Source organism: Athene cunicularia, assembly GCF_003259725.1.
Source record: "Athene cunicularia isolate RWA chromosome 7 unlocalized genomic scaffold, athCun1 chr7_part1, whole genome shotgun sequence".
NCBI classification, from domain to species: domain Eukaryota; kingdom Metazoa; phylum Chordata; class Aves; order Strigiformes; family Strigidae; genus Athene; species Athene cunicularia.
In genome coordinates this window covers 19,183,842-19,208,079 of record NW_020799107.1, presented here as the reverse complement: position 1 = coordinate 19,208,079, position 24,238 = coordinate 19,183,842, and the positions used below count along the sequence as shown (strand labels likewise).

The following is a 24,238-nucleotide window of genomic DNA, read 5'->3' as shown; positions in this document are numbered from 1 at the left end:
AAGATGAAAGGCTCGTTGATCACAATACTATTGTATTAGAGGATCTGCATAGTCAAGATCAATGAGAAAAACAATTGCTCAGAAATAGGCAGGACATTTGCAGTACCTCTATCACCGTGGTTCTCAAAAAGAGTAGAAATGGGAATCCCAGGACCTGTCATAACAATGGTAAAAAAGCAGTTTAGAGTTTGAAGCTGGAATTTGATCATGGAGTGTGTATTACATTAACATTGGTAACGCAGGGGTGTTAAAGCGCTCAGAGATGATACACAAATCTGAATCTTCTCTGCTATGTAACCCACTAGTCCCTGCTGCATGAAACACATAAGGTACTGTGTGTACACAGACTTGAATACATATAGGCATTGCTTAGCAAACATAACAGAAGTAACTTTAAATCTACTAACAAACTCTTCCTCCCTAGAGATGAAGTGACATCTAGTTAATACCTGAGATGTGATTACATAAGGTGAATGCAGAATTAACAATGTGAAACATTCTTCTGAGAACATGTCACATCATATTTGTGAAGGTGAGTGGCTTTCATATGGCGATGACCTTAGTGGCTATTTTGTGCAAGAATGATTGAAAGGTGTTATTATTTGCTACATTTGCTTCTCTGCTCAATGGAAGTTCTAAGGAACTCTTCAGCTGATCAGTCCGTGTAGAATCAGAAACTTTATATAAAATACGCAAAAGGAAAACCTTGGATATTTTTCTTCCCTTTTTTTAGTTTGTGACTTCAGTGTTCTTTGATTACAGCAAAGGAGGAAACCTCAGATCTCTGAAATCACCTAACATTTCAAAAGAGCTAAGACTTCATTTAATACTCCTGTGTTACAAGTGTTTTCAATGATCACAAATCTAGATTAATTGTTTTTTTTTCTTAGTTCAGTTATTAAAAATGTTCTCAGCTAGCAAATATCCAACTATTTGTGGCTGACACAGGTTTTAATAATTTCAGTTGGGAAACACATTATAGTAGTTTCTCATAGCTAACTTTGATCACATGAATTGGAAATCAGTGTGTGTTTCTAAACCCTGCTCTTGCTGCTGCAAGAAGAGTGACTTTGATGAGCCAGATTAGAATCTGTTTTCTGACACGAAGGATTTTCAAAAATTTGTTTTTCATTCTAAAAATACCATGATTTTTGTTGAAAAAGTAAAAAAAGTACAGAGTGAAAATATTTGTATTTTCTGAAACATCTTCCAAGGGCTTTGGACATGGAAAAGTTTCTGCCTGGAAATCTCTCCTGGTTATTGTGAAATTTCTGTGATTCATCTATGTATTACTTGGGATAATCAGTATTATCAACACCTCTGATAAATTTGAAAGAATTGATTATATGTTTGCCCCCATGCTATACATACCATAACAGATCAAGGCATAATACTTAGAACGTTCACTGAACCTTGCTGTATAATACTGGCATCTCTCTTTCCTTAAATTGCAAGTAATGCATTGTTTTCTGATAGGTTTACTTCCAATACTGATTCTAGGGAAAAAAAAAAAAAGAGTAATATTTATTTTGTTACAACTAACTTTACATGTGTCTGCCTCACATTCTAGAGCATAGGCAATGCACTGTCAGAACAGTTCAATTTAAAAATGTTTTCCCTTTTTATCAAACTTTTTCCCCAAGAGTATATTTAAACTTTATAATACTATTTCTCCTTGGTTCTCAGATATAATCCAAGGTCAAGATTTAGCTTGTAAATTTACACTTTAAAGATCTTGAAACTGAATTATTTTATTGACAAATCCAGAGATATCTTCTATTAACCTAATATCATTAAGATAATGTTGATAACACTTACTTGTAAATATTCCTTCTTCCTGGATAGCCTTCAAATTCATTGCTTGAATAGAAACTGTAAATTCATTTATATGTTAATAAATAATCCATAAAGTGATGACCTATGAACCAGCATCAAGATGAAAAGCCGTCTTGGAAGTTAACTTAGACTTTTTGAGATTTCTGCATGTGATGGAAGAGTAAATTAAGCTTATATACCTTTAATCTTAAAGAATCTTTGCTCAAGCTCTGATTAGATGACAAATAAACCATATAAATAGGAGTTCTATCTCAATTCTCATGAACTAATCACTCCAATTATGTAAACTGTCTCTGTATATAGTAAGCTTAATGAGAGACCATAAAAACAGAACTGCAAATTGTATGGGGGTTAACTACATGATAAATTTAAATATTTCTAAATAAGTCCCTCTAAGATGGGTGATTGAAAATAAGTAGAAAAACATGGGCAATTTGCAAAGAATCTCCCATAAGCAAACCTGTGCACTACCTTTGCATACAGATTTGCTGTGGATACATTCAGATACAAACCAAATCCTACCTAGTTATAACTTGATGAGTTAACAAATGGTGTTCAATTTAAGTTGTTCCTTTTACTGACAACACTCACAGCCTGTTCTCTTCATGATACTTACATTGCATCATTTGTTACTCTGAAAATGTATATTGCCTCCCATTCTCCACTTGTAATTTGGATTGCATTCTCCTGTGAAGCAAGACATGTAAGTTACTGAATATTGTAGAATTATTTCAGGAATTTAGAGCAGATCAGTGTAGAACACTTTGACTTACCACAGAGCCATTGATGTAATGGATATGCTTATAACCATTTTTGTCACTAAAAATTTTGTAGTATGAACTGCTGTCTGATGTAAAATATGGTGTAGAAACAAAGAACTGAAACAATGGAAGAAAAATGGTAAATGAGACATAAGTAAGACTGTCCAAACTGTTTAGCAGATTATAGTACACATACTAAAAGTAACAAGACTATTTAATCAGTTCAGATGGGACAGAGTACTTTGCACAACTGTTTACATTGTCATATTCAATCTCCCAGTCAGTACATTACAATTTCTAACATGTCATGTCAGATTTCTTAAACTGATAATATAGATACTTTGAGTACGCCACAAATGCAAGTGCTCTACTTATAGATTATGGAATAATTTGTTTATATATCCTGAATATATAAATATAACTATTAAAAATATTTAGAGGTGATTAAGCTTCTGAATAAAGCTAATGTTCATGAATAGTGCCAGACTGAAAAACCTGTGGACCACTGAACCTGGCTAATTCACTGAGCAAATATAGCACTAAGTAAATGGATATCTGAGGTTTCCCATACTATTCCAATAATGTTAAAGAACAGATTATGCCAGATAAAGCCATTCAACTTTTGTTTCCTTTCAAACCATCACCTCTTTGCTAAAATTGTCAGTCAAGGATGAGTTACTGCGACTGTAGCCCAAGCTTGACTAGAACCTGTGACCACAATCTTAATTGTTCTGGAGCCTGCTTCTAATATTCGTAATTCTTGTAATCCCATAAAGGCTACAGCAGGGATTTATGCATATGGGCAATTTTTTTTTAGCTCTGATAAAAACCTGTCATCACAACCTCAAGAAGCAAAAAAAGGGATCAAGTAAAATAACTAATCCTTGTAAATGTGTAATCTTCACTTCACATAAAAACATGTCTCTTAAAGGACACTGTACTTAAAATTGAAACTCTTAGTTAAGACCACTGCAGAATACTCAGACACAATGTGCAGATTACCATACTGAATTCTGGTAACTTCCCGTGCCTGAGCAGTAAACATAAGAAATAATACATATTCACTGTTAGAATATATGACTGTAAATACTGATCTCATGCTCTTACAATTTCCTTGCAGGTTTGTTTTTACTGTGAATTCCCCAAAACAGGTGTTGTGTCTCTTCCAAGATAAAGGTTACTGGGTAGAGAAAATTTATTTTGCTTAGAGGAAGTATCAGAGTATGCAGAGAAGTATCAACTATCATTGTAAGTGGGATATATCACCTTGAAGGTTCCTCCCTAGCTGAAGATGTGCAACACTTGGCACTAAAATTGTGTTCTGAATGGACAGGTTTTATTTTTAAAGTGCTATGGTATAACTGATCTTATCTCTTGCCCTAGTGACATCAGAGGAATTTTACATCTATGCTTTGCCTACAGGATGCTTCTTAGAATGACACTGAATTATAAATCTACCTCTTTTCATTATTTCCCTCCTTTCAGTATAGTCTCTATTCAGTTGGTCTAAGATTTGCAAAAGGAGACAGAAGAAGTGTTTTTAAACTATGCCTAGCACAACATTGCCTAGCACAAATGTTTTAAACTATGCCTAGCACAACATTGTGTCAATCTTACAGTGCAATAGGTTTAAACAGTAGTGTTGTATGACTCAGAATGGAGCTTCATGTTTCAAAATACTGCTGTGCAGATGCAGAAAGCTGTGGCTTTTCATTAAAACAAAACAGAGTACAACAAGAAAACCTACTCCGCCTGCCCATCCCGTTTGACTCTCTTCTATGTGCTGTTGATTCTGAAAAACAAAATCAAATGCACACTCTTTAAGAAGTTCAAGAATGAATTTATGGAGGTTCAAAATCTTCAAATAAAAACTCTGTAGCTGTCTGCAAAAGAGAATTTTAGAACACTTGCTATGAAGGTTCAGGGAATTGAAGGCTGTCTGAGGTAAATAATATTACTGTATTAATACCATTATGTTAATTGAAATATTATTTTTTAACAACTTTCAACAGTTTTAACAACTAACAACTAAATAAAATCTAAGGTAATTGTTTTAACCTTATGCAACATTTTCACTGAAAGCAAGAATTAACAATTTCTTAATCTCATGAATATTTCAGTAAAAAAACAAGTAAAATAATTTCAAGAATAATAATATTAAAATTCTGTGTTAGATTCTCTGCTGGTTAATTTGACATATTTCCTTCCATTTCAAAGCTGGGATGTTGATTTATAACAGTGTATAATGTGACTACTAGGTATATCTTTTAAATGTAACCTTAAGTAACCTTTAAAAACGTTAAAAATACAAGCCAAAGACATTAACTAAGTAAAGTACATAGAAAACAAATGTCTCCATATTTGGTGTTCACTTTAGAGATATTAAAGGGCCCAATTTTCAACACTTTTAAAAAATCTTACAAATAACATATTTAGAAAGAAGAATTAAGGATTGGCAAAGATAATATAGGCAGAAAAAATCACCCAGATTCATATCCTAAGACTATGAATATACATTTAGCAGGTCTTAACTCCCTGTAACATTCTTAAAGCTGATTCCAGAAAATACCTGTAGTGAGCATAAATGGATCAGGATCACCTCCTGCAGCTAAAGGTGCTTTTACATTTTTATTTATGTTTTACTTATAAAGTTTCTAGTGCATTTTCAGTACTTGAAGAGTGTAATATCTTGCTTGTTGGATGGAACAACTGATTTAATATTTAACAATTCTGCATTCAATCAATGTATCTCTTTTTTATTTTACAACTTTTCTGTATACTGCTCATTTAATACAGTATTTCTTCACAGTCTGAAATAAATTCAACAAATTTGCTTTCTAAAGAATATGGTTTGTATCTGTTATTATCAATGTAATCTCATTGGCATTCAGAATCATGCTTTCTCCCTTTCAACTTAGACCCTGTAAAGTGGCTTATTTGAGCAAAAGTTGCAGGTACTTGCCTCTTAGAAGACTGTTTACTACTTTGCAATGGCTCCATTGAGCTATTAACTCAGAAGATGAATTTAATTTCTTTTTAAGATAAGAAAAATGGGATGTATTGTTTTATTATCTGCATCCTAAATTTATTTTCTTTTCTTTAAATTAAGTCTTGGATCTTGGTGACACAGTACATTAAGGATATATTTAACTTCTCATATGAGTAGTACCATTGACTTCTATGGGATTTTTCTGTGTATTGAAGTATTTACAGAAATTAATTAGAGAACTGGCATCTTTAAAGGAAATCCCCATTTCACAAACACATGCCTAGCTTTTACTCACATGAATAGTTCCACTGAAATCATATTAGTTTTATGGTTTATTCACATGAACAAGACTTGAACACATGAACATTTCAACACTTTAGGAACATCTTGTAGATTATATTTTGTTATTATTTTCAAGTACATAAAGCCTAGCACATTTATTATACATTAGAGTCTCAATTTAATCTCAAATCAACAAGAGAACTATTTTTGCCAATGGAAACGTACAGAGATATACTTTCTAATGGCAAATAGAGCTAATGCAGCACTCCCATCTGTTCACACTCTTTCAATTGGCCATTTGTGCAAACTTTAATGTGATAAAAGCATTGTATCACTGTATAAATATAGAATTATAGAAACGTCAGTAGTGACTCCATAAATAAGGTTTCATGGAGAAATGCAATTAAACAAGGATCATGAACACAGTCCTGCAAGATGTTAATTGTTCTGGTCTGGTTCCAGCAAAGCAATTAAGCACATGCTTAATTTTAAACACATAAATAGACTTACTGAAATAAATAAAACTGATTATATGCTTAAAATTAAGCTTGTGTTAAAGTACTTTGGTGGATTATGGTAGAATCCTTGAAACCTTAATATTCTTTTTCTGTACATTAAAAAATATTTAGTTATTAATATATAGCTTACTTGGAGGCGAGATAGAGATTCAGTGTTACAATTGGAATTGTAACAATGTTACAATTCCCAAGTGGAACAATTACTTGGGAAACATCAAATGCTGCAGTAAATATGTATCTCTTTCTAATAAATTAAGATATTTCTCTTGGAAAATTACTTCAAAGATAATATTTTTGAAAGAATAGGACCTTGACTTCCTTTTAACTTTACAAAAATTTGTCATATCACAGAGGGTTAAAAATTATTTTCAGCTTGGAAAGGCTGTGTCAATAAATTCTGGATTTACGATTTATGAGTTATACAAAGCACTTTTATAAATATTCTTGCCTTTTACTTCCCATTAGTTCAAGGTTTCAGCCTAATGCTAGTTTTTATAGGTGCCCTGCACCATAAAGTCTAAAACCAAGACATACAAACAGCATCAATACAAAAAGACAATAAATGAGACTTCTGTACTGGAGTTACTGAAATTCAAGGTTAAACTTTCCTTCAGGTTCCGTATGAATTTATCAGTGTCTACAGTCTTCAGGCTTTACAAAGTCTTTTAAAGAATTTTTTTTTTTTTTTTTTTTTTCAAAAAGGCTTCTGTACGTAAGAACTGTACCTATTTACATATAGGTGTAGATAGCTAGGCCATCTAATCTATTCTTCTGCTCAGCAGAGCATGGTTTTCTCTCCAAACTGTCTTACTGATAGAATGACATATTTAAACAAAACATAGAGCTACTGCTGCAATTAGTCTGAAGTTTTCTTTTCAGATCTGAAAAAGGGATTGTGTTTATGCAAACTTGCCTGCTTTCTCCAACTGTATGATTTGATAGAAGTTCTCACTCCTGAAAGCCTGCCTTACTTTTAATCTATATGTTCTTTCAACTAACATTAATCATAAAGGACATGATTTAGTCAGACTTAGTATGAAATTTCAACATAGTATACTAAGATTTTCTTTAAAAAACAATAAGATCCTATACGGTTCCACTTTTGAAGATGAGGAAGAAGGAACTAAACAGCAGTATTGAAAGCTGCTCAATCACATTTTTCTTACTTTTGTTGCTATGTTATTTAAGCCTCACTAAAAAAATATTTTTGTGATTTTATTTCTTGTTGGTGCAATCAAAATTTTTTCACCCCTCTCCCAGCAATCAAAATATTAAGAAAGATATCACCAGTAGCTAAACCATGAATCTGATGAAACACTGAAAATACAATTATGGTCAAGATTAAATATACTTCTGCAAGTAAGTCAGAGCAACATGTGCATGATTAGTAGGTGTTAAAATAGTTATGTAGATGGGATTAGCAAATGCTAATCTCAGCAACGTTAAATTTATATTTCCAACTTTATTACCTCTGGGCAGTCCCAAGTATTTGAATTTTCTTTGAAGTCACAAATAGCTAAGACGGAAAAATTCTGGATTCTCTTTAGCCATTGCACACAGATTCGACTATCTGTTACCCAAGTAAGCCAAGTAAAATAATGATCACTAAAAAATAAAAAAGAGAAAGAAACTATGGTTATTAAAGAACAGGAATATAGAAGCATTGCTACAGATTTTATCCCCCATATTGCCCTGCAGAAGACAAAGCATCCCCTATCCTGAGGACTTTTTTTAGGTTTTTGTATCATATCAACAGACAGAATCAAAACACATTTCCAGTTAGCTTCTGATCCACCTAGGCACTCCACTGTCAGAAACAGAATACAACTCAGAGGTTCAAGCATTTGAAACAAATACAAAACCTTTTTTTTAAAAAAAAGAGAAGACATATTTGAGAACACACTACCTGGATGCTATGACTGCAGGAACTGGCACCTCCTTAGGACCAAACACTCCAGCGTTAATAGTGTCTACAATAAACACTTTAACAGTAGGATTTTTAGCCCCAGCCTTCAAAGAAAATGTATCAGGTTATTCCAATCAGACTCTGAACAATTCAGGTTGAGGAAAATTACAACACTTTTTGCAGAAAAGGAGATAGGTTAAAAAATATGTATTCATTTGAATGTAATAGGGCAAATGTTGCCTTATAAGATCTCAGAGTGACACTACGGCAGTAGTATGTTACTTAACTTTGCATTATTTCATATATAAAGAAGAAAACCTTTTAAACAGTCAAATTTAGTGCCTTTCTATACAGAAATCATGCTTGATGGGAACCAATGCTCTATTTACAGTGTGGATCTTTGCAACACATGCTACTCTTACTTTGGCAAAAACCTCCAGGAGTATATTCACATGATTGCAAGTGGTCTTTGACATCCCAGCTGTGAAATAAAATGGTTTAGCTTAAAGTGATTTCATGCTTTTTTATTCATTGAATATATTATTATTTTTTCAATTCTCTTCCGTGTGTGGTCTAAATCATCCAGCTTGACTTTAGAAATGTAACACAGATGACTGGTCAGTAACTTCTTAAGATACATTAACATGATCACTTGAAATCACATGAACATGACAAGTCAGGAGAGCTCTCTGGTACATGCTGAAGAAATGCCAACCCAAAACCTTCTTGCCTTAGATCTGGTACTTGAAAGCAGTTAAAATCCAATGCCCCTTGAGATCAAAAAGCACTATGAAGTTGTGCAAATAAGCTGAAGTGGTCATAGTCTTTATTTTTCGAAATAAAAAATGTCTCATAATTCATTTACTGTAATGAAAAATAACAACTGCATAGTTAACACATCACAATAAGTAAACTGAATTGAACAAAGCAAGGCTTGATCATGCAAGCATGCACTTTTGCACATACTTTTTACTTACATGAGTAACTTCATTTATTTCACTGCTACTATTAAATATCTGCAATTTTAAATGTACCTATACCTTTTCAGAACTTGGCCTAAGTTTGTTTTCTTTCATTAATTTAGGCCACAATGGATTTAATCACTAAAGTACAACAATTTTTTAAGCACAGTTAATTTTATCATTGTCATAACTAATTTCTCAACAGGAAGTATGTCAAAAGAATGAGAAAACATACCTTTGGGTATGGGATAATTATTTTTCTAGGATACTGGTCCTCACCAAAATATGAATATTCAATAACTGGTATGTCAGAATCATTAAATTGTACGTATGCTAAATATTTTCCACTTGGAGACCACCACAGTGCATATTTTGTTGCTAGCATTTCCTCTGAGGAAAAAAAATATCATTCATAATAGTTTATCATTGCAATCTATCTTCTTACCTATTTCAGCATTCTACTCTTAGCAACCTAGATGTGTAAAGAGAATTATACTAAACAAATAACACCAAATATATTGCAATACATCTCAATTCTGAAAGGCCTTCAGAGCTCTCAAAATAGGTACACAGATTCCATTTAACTCACTTAGGTTTTTCCTGTGTGCATTTTTTTTTTTTTTTTTTTTAATGCACTGAAATGCCAAATTTTCACCGAAATTAAAACTTCCATTAAAGCTTAATTCCCAGTCACTGCCTGTGCAGCACAAGGAAGCCCAATTTGTAAAGTACTGATACAGTTCCAGTAACAATCACTGGATTTTGGTTACATACTATTAATTCAAATTGCAGTCATTGCATGGCTCATAAAATATGGAAATGAAGTAATCCTTAGGTCTTTAAAAATAATGTATCATCACAGATATTTTAGAATGGATTATGAGAATCAGGTAATCTAAAGCACTTAGCATGTTAGTTGTTTCCCTTCAAGATTTTACTTACCTTCATAGACCCAATCAGGAATCCCATTAAATATTTCATTCTGTTTTCCATCACTAGTGATTTTAATTGGTGCCTCTCTTGGACTTTGTTTCAAATAGATATTATTCTGATATACATATACCTAAATACAAGAAAGTATTTCTTATGAGTACAGGCACCAATAACAGGGGTTAGAGTAAGATCTTCTGCAGTCAATGCTCTTACATTATACCAACAAGAAGACATAATGAATACAAACCAGAAAATACATGCTACACTAAAAACCCTTGCAAATTCTTCAAAAGTAGGTATCTCAGCAAATAAATTATACATTACAGGCCAAATTGTATGTTCAACTATTTCAGAATAAATCCTGAACAACTCCTTTGATTTTAATAAACTTCAGAGGTTTCTGTGGCTAGCTTTGGAGTGGAAAATAATAAAAAAAATCTTTGAAACTCATTCAAATTGCTGGGTTTTTTTGAGACACTCAGGCAAAGTGGTTTGTGACTTTTCCTTCTAGTTCCATCAAAAGTAGAAGATAAAACCAAATAATAAACAAAAATAATTGAACTTTTCTAAACTGTCAAAAGGTCTAGGTGATGTGAGATGAGACGAAAAAGGGTTTTATTCTGTCTGGACTACTTTGTTCCTGTCTAGTAAATCAGGTACCAAAAGAGAGGTATTGCAAGAAATGCTTGCAGGCCTTGGGTATCTCTAAATTCTGGTCAAATGAATGGACATGTGGTTAAGAAACCAGCACTAGAAACATCACTTTCTTAAGAAAATCACACCTTTTGAAGCTATAAGCATTTGTCAGCAATATTGGTGTAACATTTTAACTACTTTGTGCTTTAAATGAAAAGCAAAGCAACTCCTAAAACTCTCAGATACAAGGAGTGTATAAAAACATCACAGACTGTTAGTACTAAGAAGATAGGAGAGAATGAAGATACTATCTTCATTCTGTTCTGCCTTCAGAATTCTTGATAAAATAAAAATATTTAATTCAATTGAGAGAACTGGTACTCTCCTAGAACATGGAAAAATTTTCCTAATAAATTGTCCATTCATATTTAGCTGTGTATTTTCTGAAATAAGTATGATGTTTAAAAATTTGTTTTGCATATTGTCAGTAGGGGTTAAATAGTTAAAGAACCACTAACTATTATTGGGATGATGCTTTGGAATCAAGTATAAAAGTTTATAAACTTGTTACCATATGCAATAGGTTTCTTATAATTACTGAGACATACTTGGCTATCAAATAACTATTAAAAAGAAAATATTTTTTTTTTTTGTAATCAGAATCTGGCAGCCATTTCCTAGAGTAAAAATTTTGGAGAAGATTTTAAATACTGCACCTCTAAAGCTCCACAGGAAACTCATATGTCAAAGGAAAACACATAAGTTTTCAGGCCTTGAAACTACATTTAAACCTATATACAATTATGTTGGTCAATTCTTGATAAGAAACTGGCTAGCAAACACACATGATGTAGCTGAGAACATAGATTCTTCTATTGAGACACAGACAAGTTAAATTTTGACAATATAAAACTGATTTTTTTTTTGTCATTCTTGCTCACAACCAAGGTTAACACACAGGTCTGTCAAAAATATGGCCTAACAAAATCATAACTGAAGGCAAATAAATGTCTTCTAGTCATATAAAACAAAATCATTCTAGTACTTTTTCTTTACTGACCAATTTGTGTCCAACAGGTGACCAGGATATATATTGAATTTTATGTGGAAGCTGATTTTCTGTTACAAAACCACTAAAAAAGAAAGAAGTTGAGATGGCTTTTTGTGCACAGTGCAAATATATCATTATATTGTACATTCATATAAAATTCATAAAGGGCTATATTTGTGAACAGCTTATTGTTTCTTGAGCAATGAAAGTTTAAGGCAGACAGTGAGACATGCAGTAATGTGATGGTGTGCACCAGTGCTGGTAAAGGCTTGCAATTCAACCCTTTGAAAACATAGTCAACAGCCTAAGAAGCCAGCCTTATCTCTTTCCAAATACTGCACAAGGATCTACAGTCATTTGCTCTGTCTGCAGTCTGCATTACAGTCTCAGCAAGTTACTTGAAATGTGAACTCAGGATATAGCACACTGAAGCAAGCATAACAGCAGCAGGTAACATTTGTTAAGGATCACGACCCACATGCAGTACCTCTCTACTTACATGAGCTTGCAGCAATCTTTTCCTGCCACCCTGATCCAACAGCTGCCCAAGAAAGGTGCAGGTTAGTGCAGCCCCTGTTGCTCAGGACTAAGAAGCATTTGGTCATGCTGCTATTTATGGCATAAAAAGGTGACGGGGAGGCAGATGGCCTCCTCTGAACTTGGGGGGAAAGAGGAGTGGTTTGGGGAAGATCTCTTGGGAAAGAGACTGAATGCCATGGGAGAAGCTGTAAACTTTTGAGGAAGCTGGGATGGACTGTTACAAGATCACTAAAGGACATGTGAGTTTTAGGAAAGCTAAAGATTAGATCAATGATAAAAAGGATCGATTAGACAACAGAAGGGCATGGAAACATCAGGTGCAAGACTGAAGTGGACTCAAGTGGCTAAGACAGAGTGGGAGAAAATTATGCAGAGAAGAAAAAAAGATGAGAATCTTGAGCAGTTTAATTTTTAGGGCATGAAATACAAATCAATTCAGATACGTGAATAATTAGATGAAAGGACTGTATTATATTCTTAGAGGCCATTTTTTCCAAGCAAACAAGTAACCTGATAGATTCAGGCAAAAGCAAAGCAGGGTGGTAGACATATTTCCAGAGTTTTTAAGTGGAAATGCTTGCAAGCAAATCACTACACAGTATTCACCATAGCTCTCTGTAAGAAGTAACAGGCCTTACCCATATATGAGATCATAAATGTGGTATGATGCTGTATAGGAGTATCTCCACAGCTGCAAAAATTAAAGACGAAAATATTACTATTAACTTGGAAAAAGATAATCTAATTAAAAATAATCAGCTGCCTTTCCATAGCCTACCCCTTTCTCAAAAAGGTACCAAGAAACATTCATCTATGGCAACCACAATCAACAAAATACTAAATGAAACCAAAAATTTCATTAAGCAGTATATTAAAATAATTACCTTTGAATAATTGCTTTCCAGAGCTATGAAATATTTGTCTGATGACAACACATAATTTGAAGCATTAACTTGTTTCTGAAAGATTAAGAAGTAGATTAGATTCTAGTAAAAAAACTTTAAATAAGCATTTGATGAGTCAGGTTTTAATCTACTCACTTTAAAACTGGCATTTGCAATGCAATTGCATTTTGCTGCCTTTTTATTAATTGAAAAGTTACGTACCATTGTGCTGTTAGTCATGATGGTAGTTGGGTAATTCATTTCAACATTGTAAAGAATAATATCGTCTTCTGCAGACTGATGAAGATATTCATTATCTTTATAAATAAGACAAAAGGGTTGTTATGGTGCAGAGAAGATACTATAGAATAGATCTGTTTATCAAAGTATTCACACTCCTGTCAATGAATAGCTTTTGAACAAATATTTTCCAGCATCTACATAAAAAAATGTTTTTCTTCTAATGATGCCAAGGTACAGAGTTATCAACAGACTGTCTTCAGGGCTCTTAAGTGCGTTCTCAAGATTGCACACTGCACACGGAATCAGCTAGTTAACTTTATAATTAAATGCCAGATTTCATTCTCAGTAATGTTTGATCAAGAATACCAGGGACAGACCCATTAGAATGTCAGTATCATAATGTAAATGTTTTAAAGAAAACATTTGAGATCTTTGCTTATAATTTCATCAGAACATTGTCCCTTGCAGAGATTCCACAGGTATCAGCAGTACCATGTAACTGACACTACATAAATGATGCTACCCTTACTCACACAGGTCCTACAAAGTGAGGGTGAGTAGCCTTCAATGAGAATGGAATCTAACCCCACCTGTGCTCAAGACCTGAGCCATAGTTTGGTAGAGAATGAAGATCAGAATTTTAGTTTCCAATATCTGCTATAAACAGAGAGAAGGAATTACATACTTGGTGTAGCTAGAGGGAGACTTTAACATTTAAAAGCAGTTTGAAACATTGTATAAGGTGTTAATTTTTTAGAAATTAGATCACACTTGAATCTTCTGAGCACACTTCTGTGATTTGTGTAACAGCATTTGTGGTGATCTCAGGCACCCTTAGGAAGAGATATTCAATTTTAATTCCTTGCTTCAGAAGAATAGTAGATATGCAATGCTGTAGGCATGAATACCTATGGATTCTATGGCATGACTTTTGCATGAGCTTTGTGACTGTTAAAAAGAAAGATAACTCTAAGTGAGAAGAATATAAAGAGAGGAGAGTATTAGGTTTAGGGGATATGCTGCCTACATACTTCAGAGATTCAGACAGAATTCTAACAAATGGTGACCTAATTTTTAATCATACAAGTGACGTCAACATACTTCAAACTGCTAATTGTAAACAAACTGCTTTTAGCAATGTCCTGGAAGGCTTCAGCTCAGTTCTAAACTTGTGGGTTAAAACTAACTTGGTAAGATTCCATGTGAACAGGCACTATGTTTCTTGTCTCTAGTCAGAGAACAATAATTGCTTCAGGCAATTATCTCCTGCATAGATAGGAGTGGTAGTAGTGTGTGCACTAGAATGTAATCCAGTCTAGCTCAAGCCTTTTGATGCTGCTGAAATTCAATGGTAACAAGACTAATATTTCAGTCATACACAGGCAGATGTATCAGCAGCAATTAACTTCATGTCTTTATCTTTTACCTTAAGGAACTTGCTTAAAAACTCAACCTTGTTTTCTATGCAATGTATTGGAACTGAGGAATTTCACCAGTTCCAGCTTTTCCTTAAATGAGATAAGAACGAGATAAGACTCATTGCAGAGCTACGTACTACTGAAAACAAAGAAGGATGGAACCTGTAAGACAGGCTACTTCAGTTATTACAAATGGTAAGTGAAAAAGCACTGTGACAAACACAAAAAAGGAGATTGCTTAAGAAATGACTGACACATTGACATATTTCTTTCACTTGCTGCAATGAATATGACAGTAAAAGAAATAAAATACTGAAGGCCTTTGTAAAATTATAGTTTATACTTGACTCAAACATGTCTGTTGAAACATCAAATACCTGGAATTTCTAGAATGATTGACAGAATAGTAAATTTCAACCATAAGTTTTGACTAGCAGATTGTTTAATTTCATAGTTAGCATTCATTCATAGTAAAGCTGGAAGGAAAATACATTTCTGAGTCTGTGTAAACCAGTCTGGAAACACATATTAGAAAGGCTTATGTATGTCTGAGAAAAAGTTTTACTTACCTGACACCCAATATGGAAAAAATGTTTTATATTGGAAGTTTCCATTCAAATAATCCTCCAGTGTAAGAGCTCTGGGGCCATCATCTGTGTTAACAACTAAGAATAAGAGAAAGTTTCTGTTAATGCAGTGCTGTGAAGTGGGGAAAAAAAAGAAAAAAATAATTAATTACTAGTCCAATATTTATTTTTTCCTATATTTAGCACCAGGGAACAGTGAGGATAGCATAATCCTGGAGGCATGCAGAGAGTAAGCACAGCAAAAAGGAAAGTTCTCTTTTACTGTTCTGATAAAGTCCTTTAGTCTCTGAAGGACTCACCTTTAGGAATTAGAAACCAAATTAGAAACCAAACTACCTTATTTCACCCAGTCATTTATTCACTCAGACATATTTACTTGTAGACCCTGTGAGTCCAAGAAAAGCCTTTTCCATGCAAAAGACAAATCAAAACTTTTTTTAAAGCATGGGTTTCATGAACTTGTGTGGTATGTAGAGACAACTATTTTAATACGGACGTGCACATATTCAGCAGTCAGACAACAAGATGTGCATACAAGCCCCTGCTGCCAAATTTCATAAATGCCTCATCAACCAGTGTTAGAGGGATATAAGCCTTGCAAAATAATCACCATCGACATATACTTCTTAGTAACCACATGAAAAAAATAGATTAATCTGTGCAGGAAAAAATAATGCTGAAAAGTAACGAATGAGTGAACTCAAATTTCAATTTTTTATTTAATGCTGCAAGAGAAAACTGGCAATGATTCTGGAGGGAAGGTAGGTACTCTGATATGTGATTTCTAAGCAGATAAGATAGCTGCATAAATATAATGCAGAAAATTGTGGCTGGTTTTGTGGTTCTCGTCTGACTATGTTTCTTCCCAAAGTTAAACACCTTAAGCTAGGGCAGATTTAAAAAATGTAATTTAAGGACAATCAGCTGGATGAGAAGAGGGTAAATCTGAAAATTCTGGCTTGCTAAGTGCATGGAAGTGAAAAATTTCATTATAAAAATGTAAAAAAAAGCCCAAAACTACAGTTCACAAGGGAAAGAGTACTCAAAATATGTAATCCTCAAAAGAAAGGAACATTTCTGGTAAATGTCAGTTTTTAAAGTTCAGTACCATAATAATGGTAGCTTTTAAGTCTAGGCATTCTGGATTCTATCCTTTTTTCCTTTAAAATCAAGGGGACGTATGCCATGGTCTTCAGAGGTAGTGGGGATGTCATGCTGCAGCCTAGTAGATCTCTGCCACTTCCCCTTTTTTTCCTTCAGAGCTCTCAGATGACAGCCAGATAATCAAGATGACTCGTTGCCCTCAAGTTTCTTATCATGCTCCATCACTTCCTCATTACAGCTGCCCTCTCTGTTAAGATCACACTGACTTCCTAGGAAATGTTTCTTCATATTCTTTTCTATGGCACTTTTTAATGATAATACATGTTTTCTTCTGCTAAGTGACTATTACTTACTGTAGAATACACATGTCAGGTTGACTGTTGACACTAGCCTTGTCTGCACTAATGCAGAAGAAAGCTGTCATGAGAAATAAAACTGAATGCCAATCCATAGGCAAAAACCTATCAGTATAAACTCTGAGCTAGCAATATGTCCAGAAAATATCCCAAGAAGTTCAATAAGAAGTTAATTCCTCTTGCTAACACCATGACTGTATCTTAGATATCTTTGATATGTTAATGATAAGCACAGATGACAAACTCTTAAGAAAATGCATAGAAAATAATTCCAGAGAATAATTCATTTCTATTTATATTGAGTGGTGATTACTTATCACTAGCTTTCAGTTTAAATTCTCTAAGTAAATATGACTATTAGCAAAAGAAATCACTGTTAAGATCTATTTCTATGGTTGTCTGTATAGGAGGCTTAAATTTGCAGTCCTGTTTGATACCTTAATCTGGTAAAACTTCCTGGTTCCGTCTCTCAGTTTAAGAGGACTTTTTACTAAAAAGACAGTATCACAAAAGTCTCATCTCTGGTCTAATTTTCCCAGCTCTGATTTAAACCTTTACTCTGTTAGCCATCTCACCCTTACATACTTAATATTCTGTGGTAATATATTAAAACTGATAAGGATTTTCAAAATGTGTCCACTCCTATCTCAGTTTCTACCAGTGGACTCCAAAAATCTGAACACAGCTATTTCTTACTTGATTACTTATAATTTTGAATGCTTGTTTCTAGGCAACAGAAGATATCTTTGAATACTTTAATTAAAATCAGCATCTTTAATTGTTTCCTATAATTGTTGCGGATTCTTTCTTCTGTAACTAAAGACTGGTTCAATAATAGTATTTGAAATCTCTGCTCACAGAACAGACCCTAACATGAAAAGTACTTTACATGTGTGCAGCACTATATAGACATTGATTTAGATGGCTGTTGGTAGACTTGGAAAATTCTTTCATTGTGTTTTGTTTCTCTATGAAATAACAAAGAGGAAAAAAGATGCCCAGGGACAAAAAGGAAGCAAATAGCAGAGCCAACCACAGAAATGAAAGCTTACCAAATTTCAGCTTTGCTTTTTTCCTTTCAGCACCCCACTGTCTCAGTTTTAATCTTTTTACATTCATTTACATTCATTTACAGGGTGCAGTTCTGTATTGCTCTGTGCACTGAATTGGTTATTTTGCTTCACAGTGTAACTTGCTTTACATATTCCACGATCATAATTACTCAGTCATGTATTTGAGTATATTCGAGTATATACATGTATAATTGTGGTGATAAAAGCCTGTAAGCATCTATTATTTGTCACTGGCTTTATGCAGATACCTTCTTCTTTACTGCTCAGTTCACTGTTGTGAGAGAGCTTAATAAAACACAGAAAGCAGAACTTTCAATTATATTAAACTCAGATTAACTTTATGCACACCAATCCATCATTGTGAAATTCTGTTTGTATTATCAAGATTATTACCTTTCAAAGACTGGATGTAGGTAGACCAACACAGCCCTTGCTTTAGATTTCAAAGCCCTGTTGGCTTATTCCACAACATGGTCTAAATGTGCGTCCATATAAATTGTGTCTACTCCTGCCAAATTAAAGCAAGCATACACAGTAATCAGAAAGTATTCTGGTTTCTGTATTTGTTATCTTTATATATGTACTTGTATATATGTATTTTATATGTATTCAATGTATATTTTTGTATGTATTTTATATGTATCTTATTTAACATCCACTGCTACACAGCAAACAGATGACTTGCCAAAAGAAAACTGGTTAGCTTCTGGACTAGAATGTCCATTCTCATCTCTGTGGGCTGATGCTGAATAGCTACAGCACAAGCTCCTTCAACATGCACAGTAAGACAGCCTTCCACTTGAGGAAACCACAGCCCAGTTTAGCATCAGAAATTAATTCCAATGCTCCTGCTTCTGTTCCAGAACTTCTGGTCGCACTCAGCTCCACATCAGCTGAATCTGCTTTTCCATACCTGCTTTACATTCAGTGATTTTTTTGTGAGGTGTGACACTGCTTTCTCAGTGAAGGTTACTTCAAAAACACCCCTTGGAATGAGAAGATGAAGTCTGAACAAGTCATGTTTCACAGCATGATCCAGTTCTTGTTACTGGTAGGAACAGAAAGCTGGAGCATGCTAGAATGAGAATGGTTTAGTTTACTACTGCCTCTGACATCTCTACTGCATACAAGTCCTGGAAAGGAAAAAAGCCTCTCTCTAACTATACCCTGAAAAAGAATCATTATAATCCCTTATAGCTATTGAAAATTGAGTTTTCAAAAAATGTATTTGTAAAGGAAAGTTCGGATAAAAATTTACCTTAGATCATAGCCATCATACATTATTGCTAAGCATAGACTTGGAGAGGTAATATTGTTGTGGTAACTCCTTTAAATTATTCCTAAACTAGAGTATTTATTCTGCCAGCAGCATGTGAATAAGCACAGAAAAATTAACAGAGCCTTTCTGGGTGAGCACTTCATGCTGATTTAAGAATCTAAGTAACAAAGAGCTTCTTCAAAGCACTAGTCATATTTGGAAAGAAAAGGCCCACCCAGCCCCACAGTCCTGGGAGTATTGTCACAGACCACAAGCTGAACAAGTATAGCAGGCTGAACCATGTTGAGGGAATATAAACTAATGAAGCATATTGATTTTTGAAAACTTATCTAGAAAGATTTCAGTGTGAATTCCTACCAATTTTTACGCAGTCTAAAGTACCAAACGGAAAAGGAAGGAATTAGTCTAAACCATCTTAATACTGGTTTTGATTACTCTGTTCTAATAATCTTATGATAGCAGTCTGCCACCAGTGTACAGATCACTGTAGACACGTTTACACTATTACTTAGATCTGAGCCTGAACTCATAGTTAAAACTGAGCCACCACTTTTTGGTGGAAGCACACTATCACTGAAATCTATTATTTTTCAATTACAAGGAACTTTGGCAACATCTGAGAGTTTATAGTCTCTAATTGTCACTTGCCAATTTTGATAGATGGCCAAGAAGATGAGAATTTCTCTTTATTTCTGTTTTAAGTCAAATATCCAGACATGCATTTCAATTAGAAAGCAGCAACTAACAGCACCATCTCCAGCTGAATTCAGTGCCAGCAACTGAGTTCCTGACTGGAAGCATCTTCCTTCCACTCCACAATGATGGAAACCACCCTGTTTCACTTTGCATTGGAACACACAGAGGCGTTTATTGAATCAGAAAATGGATTTGTCTGGAGTGTAGCAAGACCACTACCAGTTCCTAAGAAACTGCTCAGCACTTCTTGGTTGAGAAGTATGCCCTATGACCTACTCTGAAACATCAGAGAACCGGGGTCTTGGTCTCAGGCCTAGGTCAAATGTACAGTGAGAACAGAAAAACTGACAGGCAGGATTCTGGATATTCATTAAAAATAGCAGAAGAAAGTTTAATGTGGAGCCTAATCAATACATTCAGTTAAGTGTAACTCTGCCTATGGTTCTGCTATTGCTTTTTAACTGCAGACAGGTATTTTCTTTCTTGTTTATGCTGCAGAAGAACAAGACTAGGTATACTAGTGTACAAATGAAAAGAACCTTTCTGAACAGTTTAGAGTTGGGCTATCATAGCTGGGTTATCATAGTTAGATAAATCACACAGCACATTCATAACTCAAAGAAATGTAAAAAAACTGTCACTAATTTTCTGTCACTATTTCTAGGAATAGATGCCACTCACTCACTATATTGAGATTGCCTGTCTTGCTCTTGAGCCCTACAGAAATTGTGTAACAACTGCAACTAGTATTTCCCCTTTAATATCCTCTCCAAACAGAAAATTACTTTCCAGTATAACTTTTGAAAATTTTTCACATTTTTATACTCTTCCATGGGTAAACCAAAATCAGCTATGACATTTTGAGAAGTTTAAAGAACATGGAATTATGAGAAACTTAGCAGACAAAACCAGAACTAAATATTTCTTCCAGTTCTTTCAGAATTACTGATGACATTTTTATTTGCTGATTTCTTAAGCAGAAATTTAGTCAGTCTGTGTCTATACATTTCTCATATGCAATTAATTGTCTTTCTAGACTGCCACATCCTTTCAGTTAAGCTGTAGTAAAGGTGGAATGTACGAATGACATTCCATCTCTGTAGCTATTTCCTGTCTGACTTGCAAAATTTGTAATAGAAAAATTAATTTATATTTCTTCCATTTACAACTGATCAGTAGGCTACTAAGAATTTGAAGAGGTTTAGGCATTCAAACAAATAACTGAAGCACTTGCAGTTCCACCTGAGAATGAGAAGCCATAATTAGACATGTTCAACATAATTGTGTGTTCAACACAATTGTGTATTCCACAACTCTCTAAAACGCTCCTTCAAAAGCATTCTGTAAAGTAAGATAAATTCTTTATCATCCTACTGGTTTTAAATGTGATGTCTGATATGACTTGTTACCAAGTTGCTATTCCAAGAAACTATAGAGATGAAAAGAGTTCTTTGTAACGACTCGGGTACTGAATAAGCACAGGATAAGACCAGAGAGCTGGGATGTGATAACTTCAAAAGAGAAAAATACATTCATTTCCTCCTACAGTACCTTCCATGATCTTTAGCAACTTCTTCAGGCTGCCAAACTGATCCTTGGTCTCCAGCCTATTTGCTTCCTCACTGTTCTTTTTTATTTAAATCTCATAAAAATATTTTGTCCTGTCCTAACATGCAGACTTGGTATGAGTAAGTCTGACTCAATACCATACATTTATCTAGTAATGAAATATCAGATTTGACCATGCTTAAGCTAGTAAAAAAAATTTGGCACCCCATAATTGACAGTAAAAGTCAAACCTATCACTCTGAGGTGGTATCTCTTTCCAGTTCTGCCTCCCACCATGATATATTCTATCCTCATATTCACATAATGTGTAACAGAATCAACCTCCAACCCTTCTCTCAATGAAACAACCCATGATAACCATATTCCACAGAAATATCAGGTAGGAAATAGATTTCACCTTTCAAAAAACCTGCATATTAATCACAGGACTTAATTTTCACAAGACTTAAGAAGACAGCTGATTTTATAACATTTAGTTGTAAATGAAAAACTGATTTCTTCATCTCAGTCACCCTGCCAACATATGAACAAAGAATAACAATAGGTAAAAAAATCCCTTTAAATAGATACTGTTACTGTAATATAGGCTTTTTATTACTATTTTAATTATTTCAGAGGCATTCAGTTGATCTGCTATAGTGAAAGGGCCATGTAAATACTAATATTGCCCTCACTTCACCACTCAGACAAAAATGACCACCAAGTGCCACTCAGGCTTTAAATTTCAGAACACACTCACTTCAAACTTTTATCAGAGGATTCAGCAGACCACACTGTGTTGATTTACCTACAGCTGGCATAATAATACTAAAGGAAACCATGCATCCCTATTTTATACAAAACTGACTTCAATTTTCAAATGCAACCTAAAATATGTTCACAAACAATTCATCATACAGCAGAATGTTTACCTTTTAATTGGATAGAGAATTTCTGAAATTATTACATAATAATTTAAAATTAAATGCAAGTTCACCAAGGTAAAGGAAATTATAAACAGTCTGTTGGAGTCTCTTAACCCCTAACACAAAAAGTAACACAATATGGGGAGATCTGAGAATTATTTTTGTAGTCCTGTCTAAGAACATTATATATCATGCACAGTAAAGTTAATTTCAGGTGCTTTTCACTTCAAGGAGTCCTCGTTTCAACATTTGCTGGCATTTCAATCCTACCTTCAGGATATTTCAGCTGTCAGGACATTTCTGTAAAGTGATAAAGCCATAACAATTCTGACAGGACAATGATGATGATTTGACAAACTTTTGTGAACTTTAGAAGCCATAGTAGCTAAAGATACTGTACTTTACACTACATTAGATTACAAATGCCTTACCTCTTGATGGAAGCAGTATAATACACGTAAGTAGTAAGGAAAGCAAAAGGCATATAACCACACCAAATATGATTTTTATCCGGGTCTGCAAGACAGAAACAAACAATAATTACATTTCTAATATTGCCTGAAGCACACTTCTATGGCTTGTAAATAATTAAACCCTCCCACACTTTCTAACTGATCGAATCTGTCTAAGCAACAAGCAAAAACGTCCCTGCACTACATTTGAAAAGATTTCCCCTTCCTTTTTCTTTAAAACAAATACTTTCACATCAGAGCCTGACATTGTGCAATAGCTGACAGTTTTAAACAACAGATGTAAATGTTACCAAAAGCTGAATTCAACAGCATACAGACCTTCATTTTCCTGCTGTATTCTAAAAGAATGTAAATTCTCTCTTCTGGGTGTTGGTCAGTGGATCTAGGAGAGGAGTTTGGAAAGGCAGTGTCTGTTTTCACAGTTGGAGGCCAAACCTCTGGCAGACTTTTTTTTTTCCTACATACTTTTGAAAACTCTGCCAAATTTCAAAGGGTTTCCATAAAATTAGAAACACACTTTTGGGGAAGTTCTTGGACCAGAAACGGACAGTGGGTGGCTATAGGGGTGGTGATTATATACTTCCTATCAGTGTGAGCTGTAACCAACATCTGCTTACAGTAACTTAGGGGTTTTATGACTCAACAGTTACTTGATATGTACTGTTTTTCTCTGGAAAGTATCTAGTGTGTATTTTGGCAATCCTCACATTCTCAGGACATAGTCATGACCTTATTTCTACTTTCTACAGAGGAATTAAAAGAAAATCCTATCCCTCTATTGTTTACATATAATTTGTGTATGTTTACTTTCTGAAATAATAAATGATGGTGTAAGAATGCAAAACAAGAAGCAGAAACAGATATCGTTTAATGTATTCCACATGTGAGGAGAATTATTTTTCTCAGAAAATAAATTTCTATAGGCTATATAAGAGAGTTTAAGAGAAATAAATTATCTACAGGACCAGTAAAAACTCTGAAATAATGTTTAAACCACCAATTGCATGTATTTTATTTAGCGCACTGAAATGAGGTCAGTCGAAAACAGCGAGAACTTGAGACCGCAGTGTCAAGTTACGTAAGAGATTCCTCAGCAGAAGGAAGAAACTCTCGAAAGGGGAAGTAAAAAAATACCACGCTCATTAGACTGACTTTACCCAAATATTCTCCCTGCCGGCCTGGCCCAGCGCCGCTGCGGGGAGGCGGGGGCAGGAGCGGAGCAGCCCGCGCCGGGCCC

The 24,238-nt window shown here is 34.3% G+C and overlaps 1 protein-coding gene across 1 annotated transcript in view; it reads right to left on the bottom strand.

Moving 5' to 3' along the window:
• The window catches only part of FAP (fibroblast activation protein alpha), a 41,009-nt gene extending 17,462 nt beyond the window's left edge, over window positions 1-23,547 (bottom strand). The window contains exons 1-17 of the mRNA XM_026852591.1: window positions 23,320-23,547; window positions 22,960-23,044; window positions 15,529-15,624; window positions 13,521-13,615; window positions 13,299-13,373; window positions 13,053-13,105; window positions 11,884-11,956; window positions 10,197-10,317; window positions 9,490-9,644; window positions 8,293-8,396; window positions 7,856-7,991; window positions 4,345-4,389; window positions 2,610-2,714; window positions 2,453-2,523; window positions 1,819-1,872; window positions 1,372-1,496; window positions 107-154 (exon numbers count right to left, since the gene is read on the bottom strand). Coding sequence (XP_026708392.1) covers window positions 107-154; window positions 1,372-1,496; window positions 1,819-1,872; window positions 2,453-2,523; window positions 2,610-2,714; window positions 4,345-4,389; window positions 7,856-7,991; window positions 8,293-8,396; window positions 9,490-9,644; window positions 10,197-10,317; window positions 11,884-11,956; window positions 13,053-13,105; window positions 13,299-13,373; window positions 13,521-13,615; window positions 15,529-15,624; window positions 22,960-23,044; window positions 23,320-23,325 — 1,447 coding nt within the window. The 5' untranslated portion in view covers window positions 23,326-23,547. The remainder of the gene's footprint in view (window positions 1-106; window positions 155-1,371; window positions 1,497-1,818; window positions 1,873-2,452; window positions 2,524-2,609; window positions 2,715-4,344; window positions 4,390-7,855; window positions 7,992-8,292; window positions 8,397-9,489; window positions 9,645-10,196; window positions 10,318-11,883; window positions 11,957-13,052; window positions 13,106-13,298; window positions 13,374-13,520; window positions 13,616-15,528; window positions 15,625-22,959; window positions 23,045-23,319) is intronic.
• Between the last annotated feature and the right edge of the window lie 691 nt (window positions 23,548-24,238).